At 39.2% G+C, this 13,742-nt stretch overlaps 1 protein-coding gene across 1 annotated transcript in view; it reads left to right on the forward strand.

Moving 5' to 3' along the window:
• Positions 1-13,271, forward strand: part of RIMBP2 (RIMS binding protein 2) — a 95,565-nt gene extending 82,294 nt beyond the window's left edge. Inside the window, exons 23-30 of the mRNA XM_032447959.1 lie at positions 93-245; positions 2,901-3,085; positions 4,061-4,229; positions 6,242-6,307; positions 7,664-7,767; positions 8,560-8,631; positions 9,320-9,454; positions 11,817-13,271. Of these exons, the coding sequence (XP_032303850.1) occupies positions 93-245; positions 2,901-3,085; positions 4,061-4,229; positions 6,242-6,307; positions 7,664-7,767; positions 8,560-8,631; positions 9,320-9,454; positions 11,817-12,005 (1,073 nt within the window). The 3' untranslated portion in view covers positions 12,006-13,271. The remainder of the gene's footprint in view (positions 1-92; positions 246-2,900; positions 3,086-4,060; positions 4,230-6,241; positions 6,308-7,663; positions 7,768-8,559; positions 8,632-9,319; positions 9,455-11,816) is intronic.
• The last annotated feature ends 471 nt before the right edge of the window (positions 13,272-13,742 follow it).

Below are 13,742 nucleotides of genomic sequence, written 5' to 3' on the forward strand. Positions count from 1 at the left end.
CAGAAAAGAAGGTAGGCAAAGCCTGCCCACAGGAGCCTCCACAAAGGCAACAGTACAATATGTTTAATAGATCATTCCCTTTTTCTCCATAGAAATTACAATGGACAGTAACAGTGAAGGCGGGCGGTCTCGGTCAGGTAGTGAGGGAAATATTTCACCTGTAAAAGAAGAAGCTTATTATCGCAGCATTGGTGGACACAAGAAATGGCCTCAGCAGCGTACCATGGCCTCTGAATATAGATACGGTATGCCGAACATTATTCATCCTTTATGACAGACACATTTTAGAGCTGCGTGTTAACAAGTGCGGTTTCTGTATGACAACATTGCATGCAATGCAGAATGCCAGGGGAACTAGCTCTTAAATCCTGTCTGCTGTCAGGTAAGTTTCTCCCACTCCAATAGGGGACAAACAGCCCTTAGTTCTCCATCCTGAAACTGCTGTGCAGCCAGCCACCTCTCCATGCTTGGCTGAGTCCAAGCACACTGCGTTGCATGAACCTTTGTGAAGCTACGCTGCTACTAATGCCAGTCAGTATTTACTGTATATACTTGAACAGCCATTCATCAAAATCAGCACATTTCCATACAGACTGGAGGGGGTCAAACAGCTGTTATGTCACAACCCAGTGTTCGATAGTAGGAGTACTAATATTATCTGTTGCTTCATCAACATAGAAACCATTACATGATCAACAACTCAGTGTTCATAGTTCATAACTCAGTGTATTGGAGTGTCTTAACATTTAACCTATAAGAGCAGACCAGGTCATTTATAGAAGTAGGAAACACAATTTTCATTCTTTCATTTCCTCATTTCTGGCATGAAGAGAAGGGACCCTGGAAATTTAAGCAAATAGTAATTGACTGCTGAGTTTCAAAACATGACTTGCTTGCAGTTACCAACTTGTGTAAATTGGTGTACAGCTAATGAATTCAGTGCAATGGTGGTAAATTGCATCAGCTGGGAATCTGGCTGGCTGCATCCAAAGGCTAAGATTTACATACACAATTATATGTGTGTATGCATAGTATGTATCTCTTCAGAGAAATAAGATTTGTAGCTTTTGCATTCTCATTTATGGAAGCAAACTTGACTATTTTGATTCAGATGATTACAGGTCAGTGCTTTTAACTGAGATACGTTTGGCTGTACTTTGTGTTTGCACCTAATTCCCATTAATTGCAGTCAGAGTAGGATGCAATAATCTGTAGTCGAACAAACCAACCCACCCTTAACCCATCAGTTTCATATTACCTGGTGGGCCTGAGAACAAACCCCATAAAGACTTCAAACTGACTATGAGAGAACAGAACGGAGGAATCCCACCCTTTGTGTCCCATTGCTTTCTGTCCCATACGTGCATTTCTCCCTGACTTCCTTTCTGTGCTTCATGTCTGCATAAAGCTTCTTGGCTGGAATTTTTCCCTGCCCTTTTGCTGTTTTGCATTTTTCCCTTGCTCACGTTATTTCTGGTAACCCAGACCCAAGGGGTCAGTAGCTGTTCCTTTAAGGCTGCAACCCTCTGAAAATATTCTGTGGTAGTTTAAACATCTCAAATATCGAATGGAGTCTGGAGTTGTGGCAAAAAGAGGAATTTTATTTGCAATGTTACGTATTAAATATTCAAACTGTTAGAAGAAATCCCTCATAAGAGATGATTACAGTAAAAGTTGTATTTGGGAAAACATTGATATAATGACCACGTTCTCATTCTTGTTCATAATATCACATTCTTTATTCTCATGTTGAAAGATTTTGTAAACTACATGATAAGTATTGGTTTAGCAAAGACTAAAAGGTACGTGGCTCCCACTTAAGTTAGTGGGACTTGCACAATAGGCTTTACTGAAGTGGCTTGTGATTTTAAATGCCTCATTTTGGGGTCTTTGGCTTCACGTATCTTGAAAGAGTGTGTTTGTTTCTGCTGTTTTGTTGATGTGCAAGTGCTGCCATGTGATCTTTCAAAGTGAGATTTAGAAATGTTTGAAACCTGTCAGTCCAAATACTGTTAGTTTTTTGGCCTAGTTTTCTAATTGAGTTTTACTGAAGTCCATCCTTAAGTGTGCTGTTGGGTCATGGACTGAATGGATTCTCCAGGTAACCTGAAAAGTATGAAAGCTACAAGGAAAGAAAAAGCTGGTTTTCACCTTCAGTGTCCTAATTGGTTGGATACCTTGCAGTGGACTGACTGGAGTACAGTGCCAAGTACTGTGTTACTCATGGATGATTGCTGCTACCAAACCTATAATTAAATGCAGTCATAGCTAACCATTGTTCCTGGTTTTAGTTAGATTTTATAGTGTTTGTGTTGGTTTGAGGCACTGCTGGCTGCTTTAACTACTGACTCTTTAAACAGAACAGTAGTGTAGTTCCAACCCTGGCATAATTTAACACTGCTGCACTATATATCGTCTTACCTGTCTGGAGAGTAGAGGTTAGAACCACATTTTGAACCTTGTACCCAGCACATGGTGTGTCAACACGGCTGGGATGGGCTTGCTTACGTTTCAAAGAACAAAAGCAGCTGTGCTGCAAAACAGGTGGATAAAAGTATGGTTGTTTCTGCAGCAGTGGTAAAACCTACCATTGTGTCGCTCTTAATGTGCTGCACTCATTTGCAGCAAACTGTGGGAAACCTAATAAAAAATGGCTTTCCTGAGCTACATTCAGTTGTGTAGATGTTGTAGCAGATCCACCCCATTCACTGCAAGCAGATTATGAATATACTTTACAAAGAAATTACGTCTCACTCATTAAAAACAAGCGTTGAACGTGATAGGGCACGCATTGAGTTTTTACTGAAATGCCCAATACGTTTCATATATTAACTGGATTAGTGGAAGAATGAGGCCAACTTGTATTACTGAATTGTTGTTTTCTGAATTTACTTTCATAGATGGCTATGGTGGCCATGACCATCTTTCTCCAGATATTTATGAAGAATCAGAAACAGATCCTGGAACAGAAGATATTTCTACTCGAATATTTGTTGCCCTCTTTGACTACGACCCCCTGACAATGTCCCCAAATCCTGATGCTGCAGAGGAAGAGCTGCCATTTAAAGAAGGACAGATCATTAAGGTGAGATCTAAAGACGAAGGGCTATATTCTCTATTCGTGCCCTCTCTCACAGCTTGCTTCATTATGATTGTGCAGCTGCAAGGCAAATTTGCTCCGTTTGCTGTTCTGATTTTAAAAAGCGAGCAGATTTTTCAGTTGAATCAGCAGATGTGAGCATTTCCTCCTCCAGCCCTGTATCTAATCTGGTGCAGAATGAGTGGAAATGAGCGAGGGAAGAAGCGGGGCTTCTGCTACTCTGAGGTTTAATGGGGATTTAAGTATTATCTGAAATTGAACCTGAAAAAAAACTCACTTTTTATGGTACCCACTTTGAAGATATAATTAATTGTAATTTAAACTATCAAGAAATTTACCTCAGTACCATCAGGAGCTGTGTGAGATCTGTCCTGTCCATGCATTACAGTCACAGATGCTGCAATGTGAAGCAATAAGTCTCCAATTTTAAGTGGTTAAAACTGGAGAATGTTCCTGCTCTATGAAGTTACTGCTGATGAAAGGTCACGTTTTCAGACTCTGATTTGAAGTGAAGCAGTTGGATTTTTTGTTTGTTTTTAATAAAAAGAAATAAGGAAATGGGTTTTGCCTAAACAAGAAGTAATCTGAAATTAATTATCAGTTTTGCCTTAAGTCATCCTTGTTCTGTACGATCTTACATCTAGGCCTGTGAGTCACTGGCAAACATTATGTGTTTTTAGAAGAGAAATGTTATTTACCTGTTCTCACACTATTTTTGTACCTTAGTTCATGTTTTCTAGGAAAGCTGTTGGCTTGCACCATTGTTACTTAATTTTCTGCTTTTTTTTTTTTGTGCTTAAGAAACCAAAACAGAAATTCAGATTAATCTCATTAATTTAAGTCACGTCAGTAAAAACTAAAATAATTTCACATTTGAACTGTAATCATTGTAAGCCAATCTGCCTTAATCAATAATCCTAAACGCCAAAACTTTATTGATTGCCATTATTTAAATAACAGGTTTATGGGGACAAAGATGCCGATGGGTTCTATCGTGGAGAAACGTGTACAAGGATCGGCCTTATCCCATGTAATATGGTCTCTGAGATCCAAGCAGATGATGAGGAGATGATGGATCAGCTTCTAAAACAAGGTTTTCTTCCTTTGAACACACCAGTAGAGAAAATAGGTAAGGAACAATGTGTGTGCACCAGTTCACCTATTTCTTGGGTGCTGTTAACTTGGCTGGATCCGCTTTGCCTTTCATTTTTATTATATGCAGACGCATCTCAATCTTACAGCAAATTACTACATTACGGGATACATTCTGTGTCAGTAACTGGATGACTTTGTTCAACAAATATTTAATCTCGGTCACACCTTTTGCTGCAAAGGTTTATCTTCACTACTCTACTCTTTTTTTCTTACAACTTTTCTCATACCTGAAAGACACAGAACAAGATCCCCGTGCTTTGGAGTGTGCTGTGCTGCGGTGCCTTGTGATACGCTCACTGCTGCAAAGCATCAAATGAATCCTTTCTTTGTCGCTGTTTTTACATTTTCCTCATTTACCAATAATATAAAGGGATCGTGGCAAAGGGTTATGTATTATATCATTTGGGGTACCTCTACGTACTATCAGATTTGATGGATTTTGCACTAACAAACCCCTTAAAGAGCAGTTTGGCCAAATAATTCTGTGTTATGAACCGCTTGCATTACATCATAGTTACGGTGCTGTACAGAGGTACACAATGCAAGTATCTTAACTGAGATGTTCTTCTAACTGTAAATTTTTTAGCACTATCTCAATTTGTTACAAAACATTCAGTGTCATTCAAAAGAGTATGAAGGGCTGGAGCTGGTTCAGTCCTGTTTAAAAGTGAACTGTAGAAGTGGTTGCTAAAAAACAAGTCTTCCCCAATTGTTATCTCAGAGTAAAGAAAACCCAACTGTATCCCAAAGTATCAGTAAGGATGAGACGAATTATTTTTGTTGCTTTTTTGAGATATTATTTTTTAAAGTCTCCGTGATCAATGAAAGGGAAGGATGACTTCAGTTCTTAATTGCTGTCATTTCAAATCTATCTATTTACGCCGCAGAAATGCGACAAATGATCCCATTGGTGCACTTATAAACCCCACTGCCCATCTGCTCCTTAGGTATAGCACATACACCTGCACATCCATTTCAGAAGCTGGGGGCTGGCAGACAGTGGGTCTTACAGATGTGCCTGAATAGGTTGGCAGTCCATAGCTTTATTTTGTTAACTTGAGTGGGCATCATTTGAAGTCTGTTGGAATTGGACACCCAACCTGCTGTGGTTACATCTGTAAACACAACTGAAGGTCTGCTGGTATTAAGTGTCTAAAGGTACTTCTCATTCTCTCCTGAGGACATGTTTGAACATGGAAAATACAATCCTGAATGTGTTTGGAATTTTCTGCTTTAAGACCTGCTCAGTGCTCTCAGCTCTTACTGAAATCGCTGTATAGTTAACACAGAACACCGGTGAAAAATGGAGCCGCTAAAATATCAGACACCTTCTGATTTTAATATTTTGACTGTTTCAGGGTCATACTCTACAAATATTGTCTTTTTTTTTTCATTGCACTCAACCAGCAGAGTCTTCTGAAATAGCTGAGAAATTCTCTTGGAAGGAGGAAGGCATTTTGAGGTGGAATTTTTGCCCTGCTTGACTATTTTAAGCACTGAGTTTTGTTCTGAGACGTTTCTGAGAGCTGTTATAGCAACCCACCCCCAGCAGTTCACCTTTAAATATTTTAACAATTCAAATCATGTTATTTTAACGTGGATTTACGTTGTTAGCCACGTTAAAGCAAACAAAAACACCACACAAGCCAAAACAAATCAAAAATGCTCTTATTAATGGATTTGGGGAGAGCAGTTAGTTTGGCTTAATTGAAAACTGTAAATTCTGAATAGCAGAGAGGTCCATGTGCTCAGATCCCTGCTGTCACAGAACCTGCCCATGTGGATCCTCCAGCAGAAGCAGGCTCTAACTGTTACTCTGCTTCACGTTGTTGTTCGTACCTTTAATGTCGTTTCAGACACTTGACGTGCTGTGTTCATGTGGCTTTATTTTTCTTAATCCTTTGCCCACATTAAACCCTTAAAAGCAGAACTTTGAACAGCTTCATATCTTCTCTTCTTTTATTTGTATGCATTCCTTTCCTGAAGTCAACTGTGACCGTTTCAAAGAGAGCACACGCTCTGTACACCGCAGATCCAGAAAGTCTAAAAGAGGTCTGTGCTAAGCAACAATAACTTGATTCAAGCTGTAAATTAGCTGAAATGATTTGAGCTGTCTAGATTTATATTATTTTTTTTATGCCTTTGATCTCTCGGAAACCAGAAGCTGGAAAATACTGTCACGTAGCAAATGCAAAGAGAATCATTTTTGGATTCTTTTCTTGCTCGTAGTCCTTGAACCCAGACTGTAGGCAGCGTCTTGTCCCAGAGAAGGATTTCAAACTAACTGAGATGCTCTTGAGGTAGTTGTTTAAGTATGGGTTGATCCAGAGATTTGGGAAACCAGGGAACTGGGTCCTCCATTACAGTCCATGCCTCCATTTTGGATCTCTTTGTGTTCTGTGTAATTCCCTTGCATTGGTAGCTGGAAAAATAAATCCACCCACTGCAAAAGTGAGCTCTGAATGCTTCAGCGTCAGCTGGAGGGTGATGTGAAACCTGTGAGTGTCTGCTACACTCAGTGTTTGCTCCCACATCAGCTGACCCTTTGACATTCACCCACCTGCCACAAGTCATAGGGTGCCTCTCAACCTCAGGTGTCCTTTGTCACACTGCATAATGCTCATCAGGCCTGCACACAATGCCTGTCTGTAAGCAGCACTAACAAGCATGTTTCTCTTGCTGCAGCAACCATTTGCAAGAATCATGCTAGCATCATTCAGATTTAAAACGTGGCCCATTTTGGACTTCCTGGGAAATGTTAATAGCAGTCAGTAAATACATATAGCATGTGGTTCCTTTAAGCTACTATTTATTTCACTCCTTCCTTTCTGTTCCCTGCAAATTAAACTTGTAAAATTTAATGGGACTTGAGAGTGAGTTGTTGTCACGGAGCCTTGAAAAATACTGCAAACTGCTCAGATAATGGTGACCTCTTCTGTCCTGGGACAGCTGAGCGCCCAGTTCTCACTGCAGCCTCCCAGCAAAAGTACGAATAACCCCATGGCCAGGAGAGGGCAGAGACAGACAATAAATGTGGAATAAACCCATATTCCGAAGCCTTTAGATTTGTACATCCTCAGAAACTCGATTCTTCTAACCCAGAATGGCAGAAAAATTCATGACGCCTGTTTTGCATTTGCAGATAAAGACTGCTCAGATTTCAGTAGCTTAGGATGAAGAGGGCAAGCAAACCATTATTGATGAAATGCATGTACTGGTTTGAAACCTTTATCTGTGTTATTAGGTTTGTGGTAATCTGTGGCGTCTTATCACTGTGCTAGAGAAATCCCAACGTTGTTACTGCACTGTTGTGAATGGTGTAGGGGGGGGAAATAATGCACCCTGTGGTTTGTGTTCAAAATAACTTTGATAGCTTTCCTTCCCTTCCTCTCCTTGTGACTGGAACAGAAAGAAACAGGCGGAGCGGCCGGCAGCATCCAGTGTCCACAAGGAGGATGGTAGCACTGTACGATTATGACCCAAGAGAAAGTTCTCCTAACGTTGACGTTGAGGTATTTAACATCATTGTTTGCTGTGTTTACCGTTTATGGAGCCATAATTTAATTAACTGACACACAGTCTGCTCTTTCAAATGTAACCTACATTGCCATTCCTTCTAAATGAGCCCTTCCTTGCAGCTCAAACCAGACTGGCAGAGCACAGTGGAACAGCATTCAGAGTATATTGTATATTTTTCTTCATTAATATATCTGAGCTGTTCTGACAGTCTTTAATATTTTTTAATAAGGATGTGAAAATATCTTAAGCAGTCATTGCACATGAGCTACATCTTCATTTAAACTACTGAGCATTACTTAGACCTTCATTATGAGTTTACCTCCCATTTACCTACATGCAGCCTCCCACCTCTCCATGTTTGTCATCAGCAACACTGGAATCACTTTTTACATTGTCTTTGATGTTACGTGGTAAGTTCCTCAGTCAAGAGCCGATTGAATTTTCATTTCTATATGGGCTGAATGTCAGGGTACACAGAAAGCACTGAATAAAATCCTGCATTGTCAGAGCTTTCCCCAGGTATCGTTTCATTTGGTTTTGTTTTTTATTGCGGTGTTTGTCAGTCAGAGACTGGAGGTGACCCATCACCTTTACTGAACAGAATCCAGTGTGAAGTGCTTTGATTTCTCATTCTAAAAGAACCCAACAATTGCTCTCATGGTTCACCTCAGTTTCACCGAGTGCCTTAATATTAAGAGTGAAAAATATAAAGGACTGACTGTTAAGATGTAAACCTTTAATGTCTGTCTAACAAAACACAAACTGTAACATTCCTTTCCTTGCAGGCTGAACTTACATTCTGCACAGGGGACATTATTACTGTCTTCGGTGAAATTGATGAAGATGGATTTTATTATGTAAGTTGGCCTTTACATGGTCCCTTCAAACTGCTCCAAGCTCACACTGAGCTGTTAACAGCTCCTGCAGCTGTGGCAGAACCCAGTGGGCTTCTCTGTCAGTACTGAAGGTGGCTCATTCTTGCCACTTCATCACAGGTTCACAGGGTTGATTCAACTCAGAGCTAATGCTGGCATTGTGTAAGTAATATTTACCTTATGCAGTTTGCAGGAAAACATGCACTTCAATCACACATTAATCTATGTGAATTAATGACTTTTAACAGATAAGGCATTTTATGCAGGAAGAAAAGCCAGATGGATTGTGTTGTGATGATAGTTCTTTCATTGAAATTAGCAGCTCAGTAGCATTTTGAGCACCAGGTAATTGAATCACACTGCTCTGTCACTCCATGTCATCATCTTTATANGGTGACTGAAGTGTCACAGTGCTCAAAGTACAACTCGTAGGTAAAAGTCTTAGTGCATCAGCTGGGATTACAGGCAAAAACAGTGAGGTCTTTTAAATGAATGTCTAGTGCTCGCTGCCCTGATCACAGCAATGGAAGCCTGAGAATCCAGCCTGGGTGCCCCTAGGTGGACATTTCCTCTCTGACTCTGAAATGTAGTCAAAAGCATTTTCTTACCTTCTTGGTAACTTGAATTTGATTTAATTAAAGCAATCCCTAAAACATCCATTGTGTCACAGGGTGAGCTGAACGGACAGAAGGGGCTGGTTCCTTCCAACTTTCTTGAAGAAGTGCCTGATGATGTTGAAGTCTTTCTATCTGATGCACCCTCCCGATACCTTCACGATGCACCGATGCGTACAAAAGCAAAAAGGGTAAGCAACAAAGTACTGAAAACTTAACGTTTTTATTTCCCATTCCATTCTGTCTCATATATAATTCAGACATGAGTTTGAACATTTTAAATCCATCTGCTCATCTTAAGTGAACGTTCAAGTATCTAAAACATAAAGAGTAGCTTGTTCCATTTCAAAAACGAAGAATCTGAATTTAGCCTCTGACTGCAGTCATTAGAGAACCTCAGTTCCCATCCAAGTTTAACCAGTTTGTCCCTGGTGAAAGCAGTTACAGTTCTGAGCCCGTTTTTTCTATGTGCACTATTTAGACAAAGGCAAAAGTTTGTGAACAACAGAGTGGTAGAACCATTCCTTTACATGCAAACTGTAAATGCAGCCCAGTGACAGAGCTCAGCTTTTACTCCTTATGGTTTCCTATTCCAACCAGCATTAATTGCCTAGAGACTTTTATGAAAAACTAATCATGTTTAGTGTCTCATTTTTTGTTTTGTTTCATCACTGCGATACTTTTCTATATTATATATTTTATATATATTTTTATTTCTTTGCTCATCTGCTTGGAAACAGAAGAAGAGTGTTCATTTCACACCTTAATAAGGCAATGTAGCCTTCACGTAAGTGAGCAACTGAAGATACCAATAGAGATTTCAATTAAAGCTACCTGGCTATCTAATGCAAGTCTTGAAACTTAATTGTGGGGGAAAAAAAAGAAAGAAAAGAAATATGTCTCCAAAATGACTGGCTGCAGAAGAAAAGGCTGCATGCTTTTGCTCTATCTACTCAAGTCAATTTAGGTGTTTTTAGATGAATCCTTTAAAAAGGAATTCTAAGGAATGAATCAATGAGACCTCACTTAATGAAGGTCAGCATTTGGAACATATTTCTTCGTGAGCGAACTGTTTATGTTTACATAGAAAGGCGAGTTTGATGTCTGACTGCCCTGCAAACAACAGCTGCATATTGCATTGTTAGCCAACCTGAGATGGGAGAATTCCAAGTTCCTTTATCAGGAGAAAAGCACAACACCCCAACCCTTAAAAGAGCACAGCAATGAGATGTAAGCTGCTGCGTGCTGCAGTGTATGAGGGTAGAGCTGGCTCAGAAACTCCTTACGCTCCAACACAGCTACTTCAATTGTCTGCCTTAAAATGTTTCCCATAATCAATTTTACCCCAGTTTGCTTAAGACTGATTTTAAAAATTCTAGAAGAAAAAAACCATCCCTCCATATGGTCCATTTTACTCAGATGTTCCTATAAAATATTCATTTAAAATATTAGAAACGGTTTGGTTTACCAATGCAATAGAAGTCTCAATATGAAACATGCAGCTCACTCAATGAATGCATTAGACTAAATATATGGTATCTTCAGGTGTACTTTGGGGTGCTTTATCAAGTTGGTTTTGTTTTTGGTTTGTTTTATTTTGTCATTAGGATTAGACCTTGATTTAAAATCAAAGTAGGCTTGAAGCCCCATTGCTTAACTCACTGTTGCACATGCCAGTGAACTGCTAATATTTTAACCTGATCTACAAGCTAAGAGAGGTTCCTAAAGCATGGATTCTACAACAGCACCTTAATAGATCTACTGCCACGTCTTGTCAGCAGGGCACTGTAGTTAGGCTAGGATGAGTGTAAGTAGTTTTAGCATTTCTGTTCAAGTACTTTTGATGATTAAAACAAATAGCTCTGTTTGAACTACCTAGGAATGCTGCCATTAACTATCGTACAAGTATTCACCTTCATTCAGCAACCTCATAGCTGCAGCATACACATCAAGCAGTCAGGGTCTTTAAGCTTTCTTTGATTGCAATTAAGGTTCATTTTAGCTTTTTTGTTTTTCTTTTCTTTTTTCTTTTTTCTTTTTTTTTTAAGCCAGTGTGCCATCCTCTCCAATACGTATATCAAGTATGCTAGTTAACTTAAAAGAAAAGGCATTTAAAGGACATGAAGAAACGTGTGATCATTTACTGTTTAAGTAATTTCTCCTGGAAGCAGTTTTGTTTCTACAGAGTGCTGAATATATTTATTCTATATTAAACCTATCTTTGAATGTGTCCCCCTTCATTTCTGTACTATTAGCACACTGAAATGCAAAGCCAGTTTTGCAGCTTCCGTGGCCAGAACTAAGGCTGGGAAGCGCAGCCAACTTTCTTTAAACCAACCTATAACCAAAATAAGGCTTTATTGGCATGTTTTCTATTGTCTGTGCTTTTCTCAAAATCTTCATAAGCCCATATCATTTTTTAAGCCACAAACAAGAAATGAACCAACCCTTTTGTTTAAGTGGGTAGTGGGACAAGTGATGTTGCCAACTTTTTTGATGCTAACAGATTAAAGCTTTCAAACATTCAATAAATTATAACAATGTACCTAATAGGTTCCTCCTGAGAATACAGGTACACCAAGGAGAGCACCATCCCCCACAGTTCATCTCCATTCTGGGTCACCTACGTCACCTATGGGTTCTGGTAGTCCCGGGAGAGGCAGGGATATGTCCTCGAAAAAGAAAAAGGGGCTGCTTTCCAAAGGCAAGAAACTGCTGAAAAAGCTTGGTGCAGTGAAATGATTCATGTGCTCCTGGACAACTTGTAAAGCTTCCAGTCTGTGTATTTCTTTTTAAATATCAAAACTAGGGCTTTCATGACTATGCAGTGCAACTTTACCAAACCTTTGCATTTTTAACTCTGACATCAATAGAATCATCTGGATTGCTTAAAACAGCAAGAATAAAAAAGGTTTTTCTTTAAATTAATAAAAAACAACACCACCAACACCCCCTAAACAACAGCTTTGTGGAATTAAGACCAGAAGAACATGGCTTTGTTTGAAGTCTATTCAGCACCTGCAAGTATTGGATAAATCTCAGCCTTTAGTCTCCTTTAACCATATATCAGGGGAAAAAAAAATCCCAACCATTATTCACTGATCCCAGTTCAGAGATCATCCCCACTGTGTCTAATCTAACTCATTAAAAAAATGGTCTTGAAACTCCTAGTTTAATCAGCCTTGATGTTTTGCCTTATTAATGCACAATGATTTGTACTGTCTAATAAATATACAACATATACTTTGTACGTACTGTGTATTCAACTGTCTTCATCCTCCCTAAATCATGGTAATTTAAGATCAAATATGATGTTGCTGACTCCATTCAGTGTCTGATGTAACTCCTGGGAGTTTGAAAGTGTTGCGCAAAATGCTTTTATTTTTTCCTTATTTTTTGTTTTCCTTCTTCCAAACCAAAACTCTTCTATGGATTAATTTTGTCAGGACAGTCACTAAACTGAAATCTGACTCATTCTAAGTTATTCAGAGCCTCACCCTCAGTTCCGAGTGTACAAATTCTACCCACTCCAGTTCAGGAGATCCTGGTTCACCATTCTAAATTACCACCAAAAATAAGAACCATGACACTACCTTTGCTCCCCAGCTTTGCTGGTGGAGGTACAGCCCTCAATCAAAAGGCATTTTTCATGTTGCTGATGTCAGACTCACGTCAAAGACGTGCTACATACACAAGCCGTAGCCAGTAAAAAGGCTGCAACAGGTGATAAAATAATAACTGCAATATTGGCATCTCAATAAAAAGAATCTTACACTGATGGCAGTCATTGGCTGTTACTATTTTGTAATTCTTGTCCATTTGTAAATTGTTTTTACTGTTTATACATACTTTTCAGACTGCCTTTCTTTTTGTAATTTATGGAAGGTTTGTAAATGAATGATCAAAGCTTCCCCATTGTGTCTTCAGATAATATTGTAAATTACTGTAAGATACCGTGTGCTAGATTGTAACAATTAAAGAAAATAAATTGCCTAAATTTGTGGTAAAGTACTGTGTGGGTGTGTGCATGTGTACAACTGTTGTGTAATATATTTTATATAAATAAATTATTTGATATTTTGCAGAGTGCAGTATTTTTTGTATCTCCTACATACCCACAATCGGATTCAGCGCTTGTCTTTCTTTCTTGCTAAAGAATTAGATGTAATAGGTAAGTTATGCACACAAGCAGCAGTGTGATGCTTACAGTAGTTGTGCAAGCTGTGCGTTCAAACACTGCACCCACATGGAGGAGAAGCAGTATGTGCAGCAGCAGCCTCTGAACTGTCATCGGCTGCTTACAGAGCAGACACAATAACCCCTTATTTACTGACCTGAAACCAAAGAACCATGTGAGAAGGAACACCCTGGACAGGCACAAGGTAGTAATACATAATGATAAAGAAATAAGAGATACTAAGTAATACAGTAGCACAATATGGCAGCAGTAAAGTGTAACATTTACCAATTAAAACACAT

Source organism: Coturnix japonica, chromosome 15, assembly GCF_001577835.2.
Source record: "Coturnix japonica isolate 7356 chromosome 15, Coturnix japonica 2.1, whole genome shotgun sequence".
NCBI classification, from domain to species: domain Eukaryota; kingdom Metazoa; phylum Chordata; class Aves; order Galliformes; family Phasianidae; genus Coturnix; species Coturnix japonica.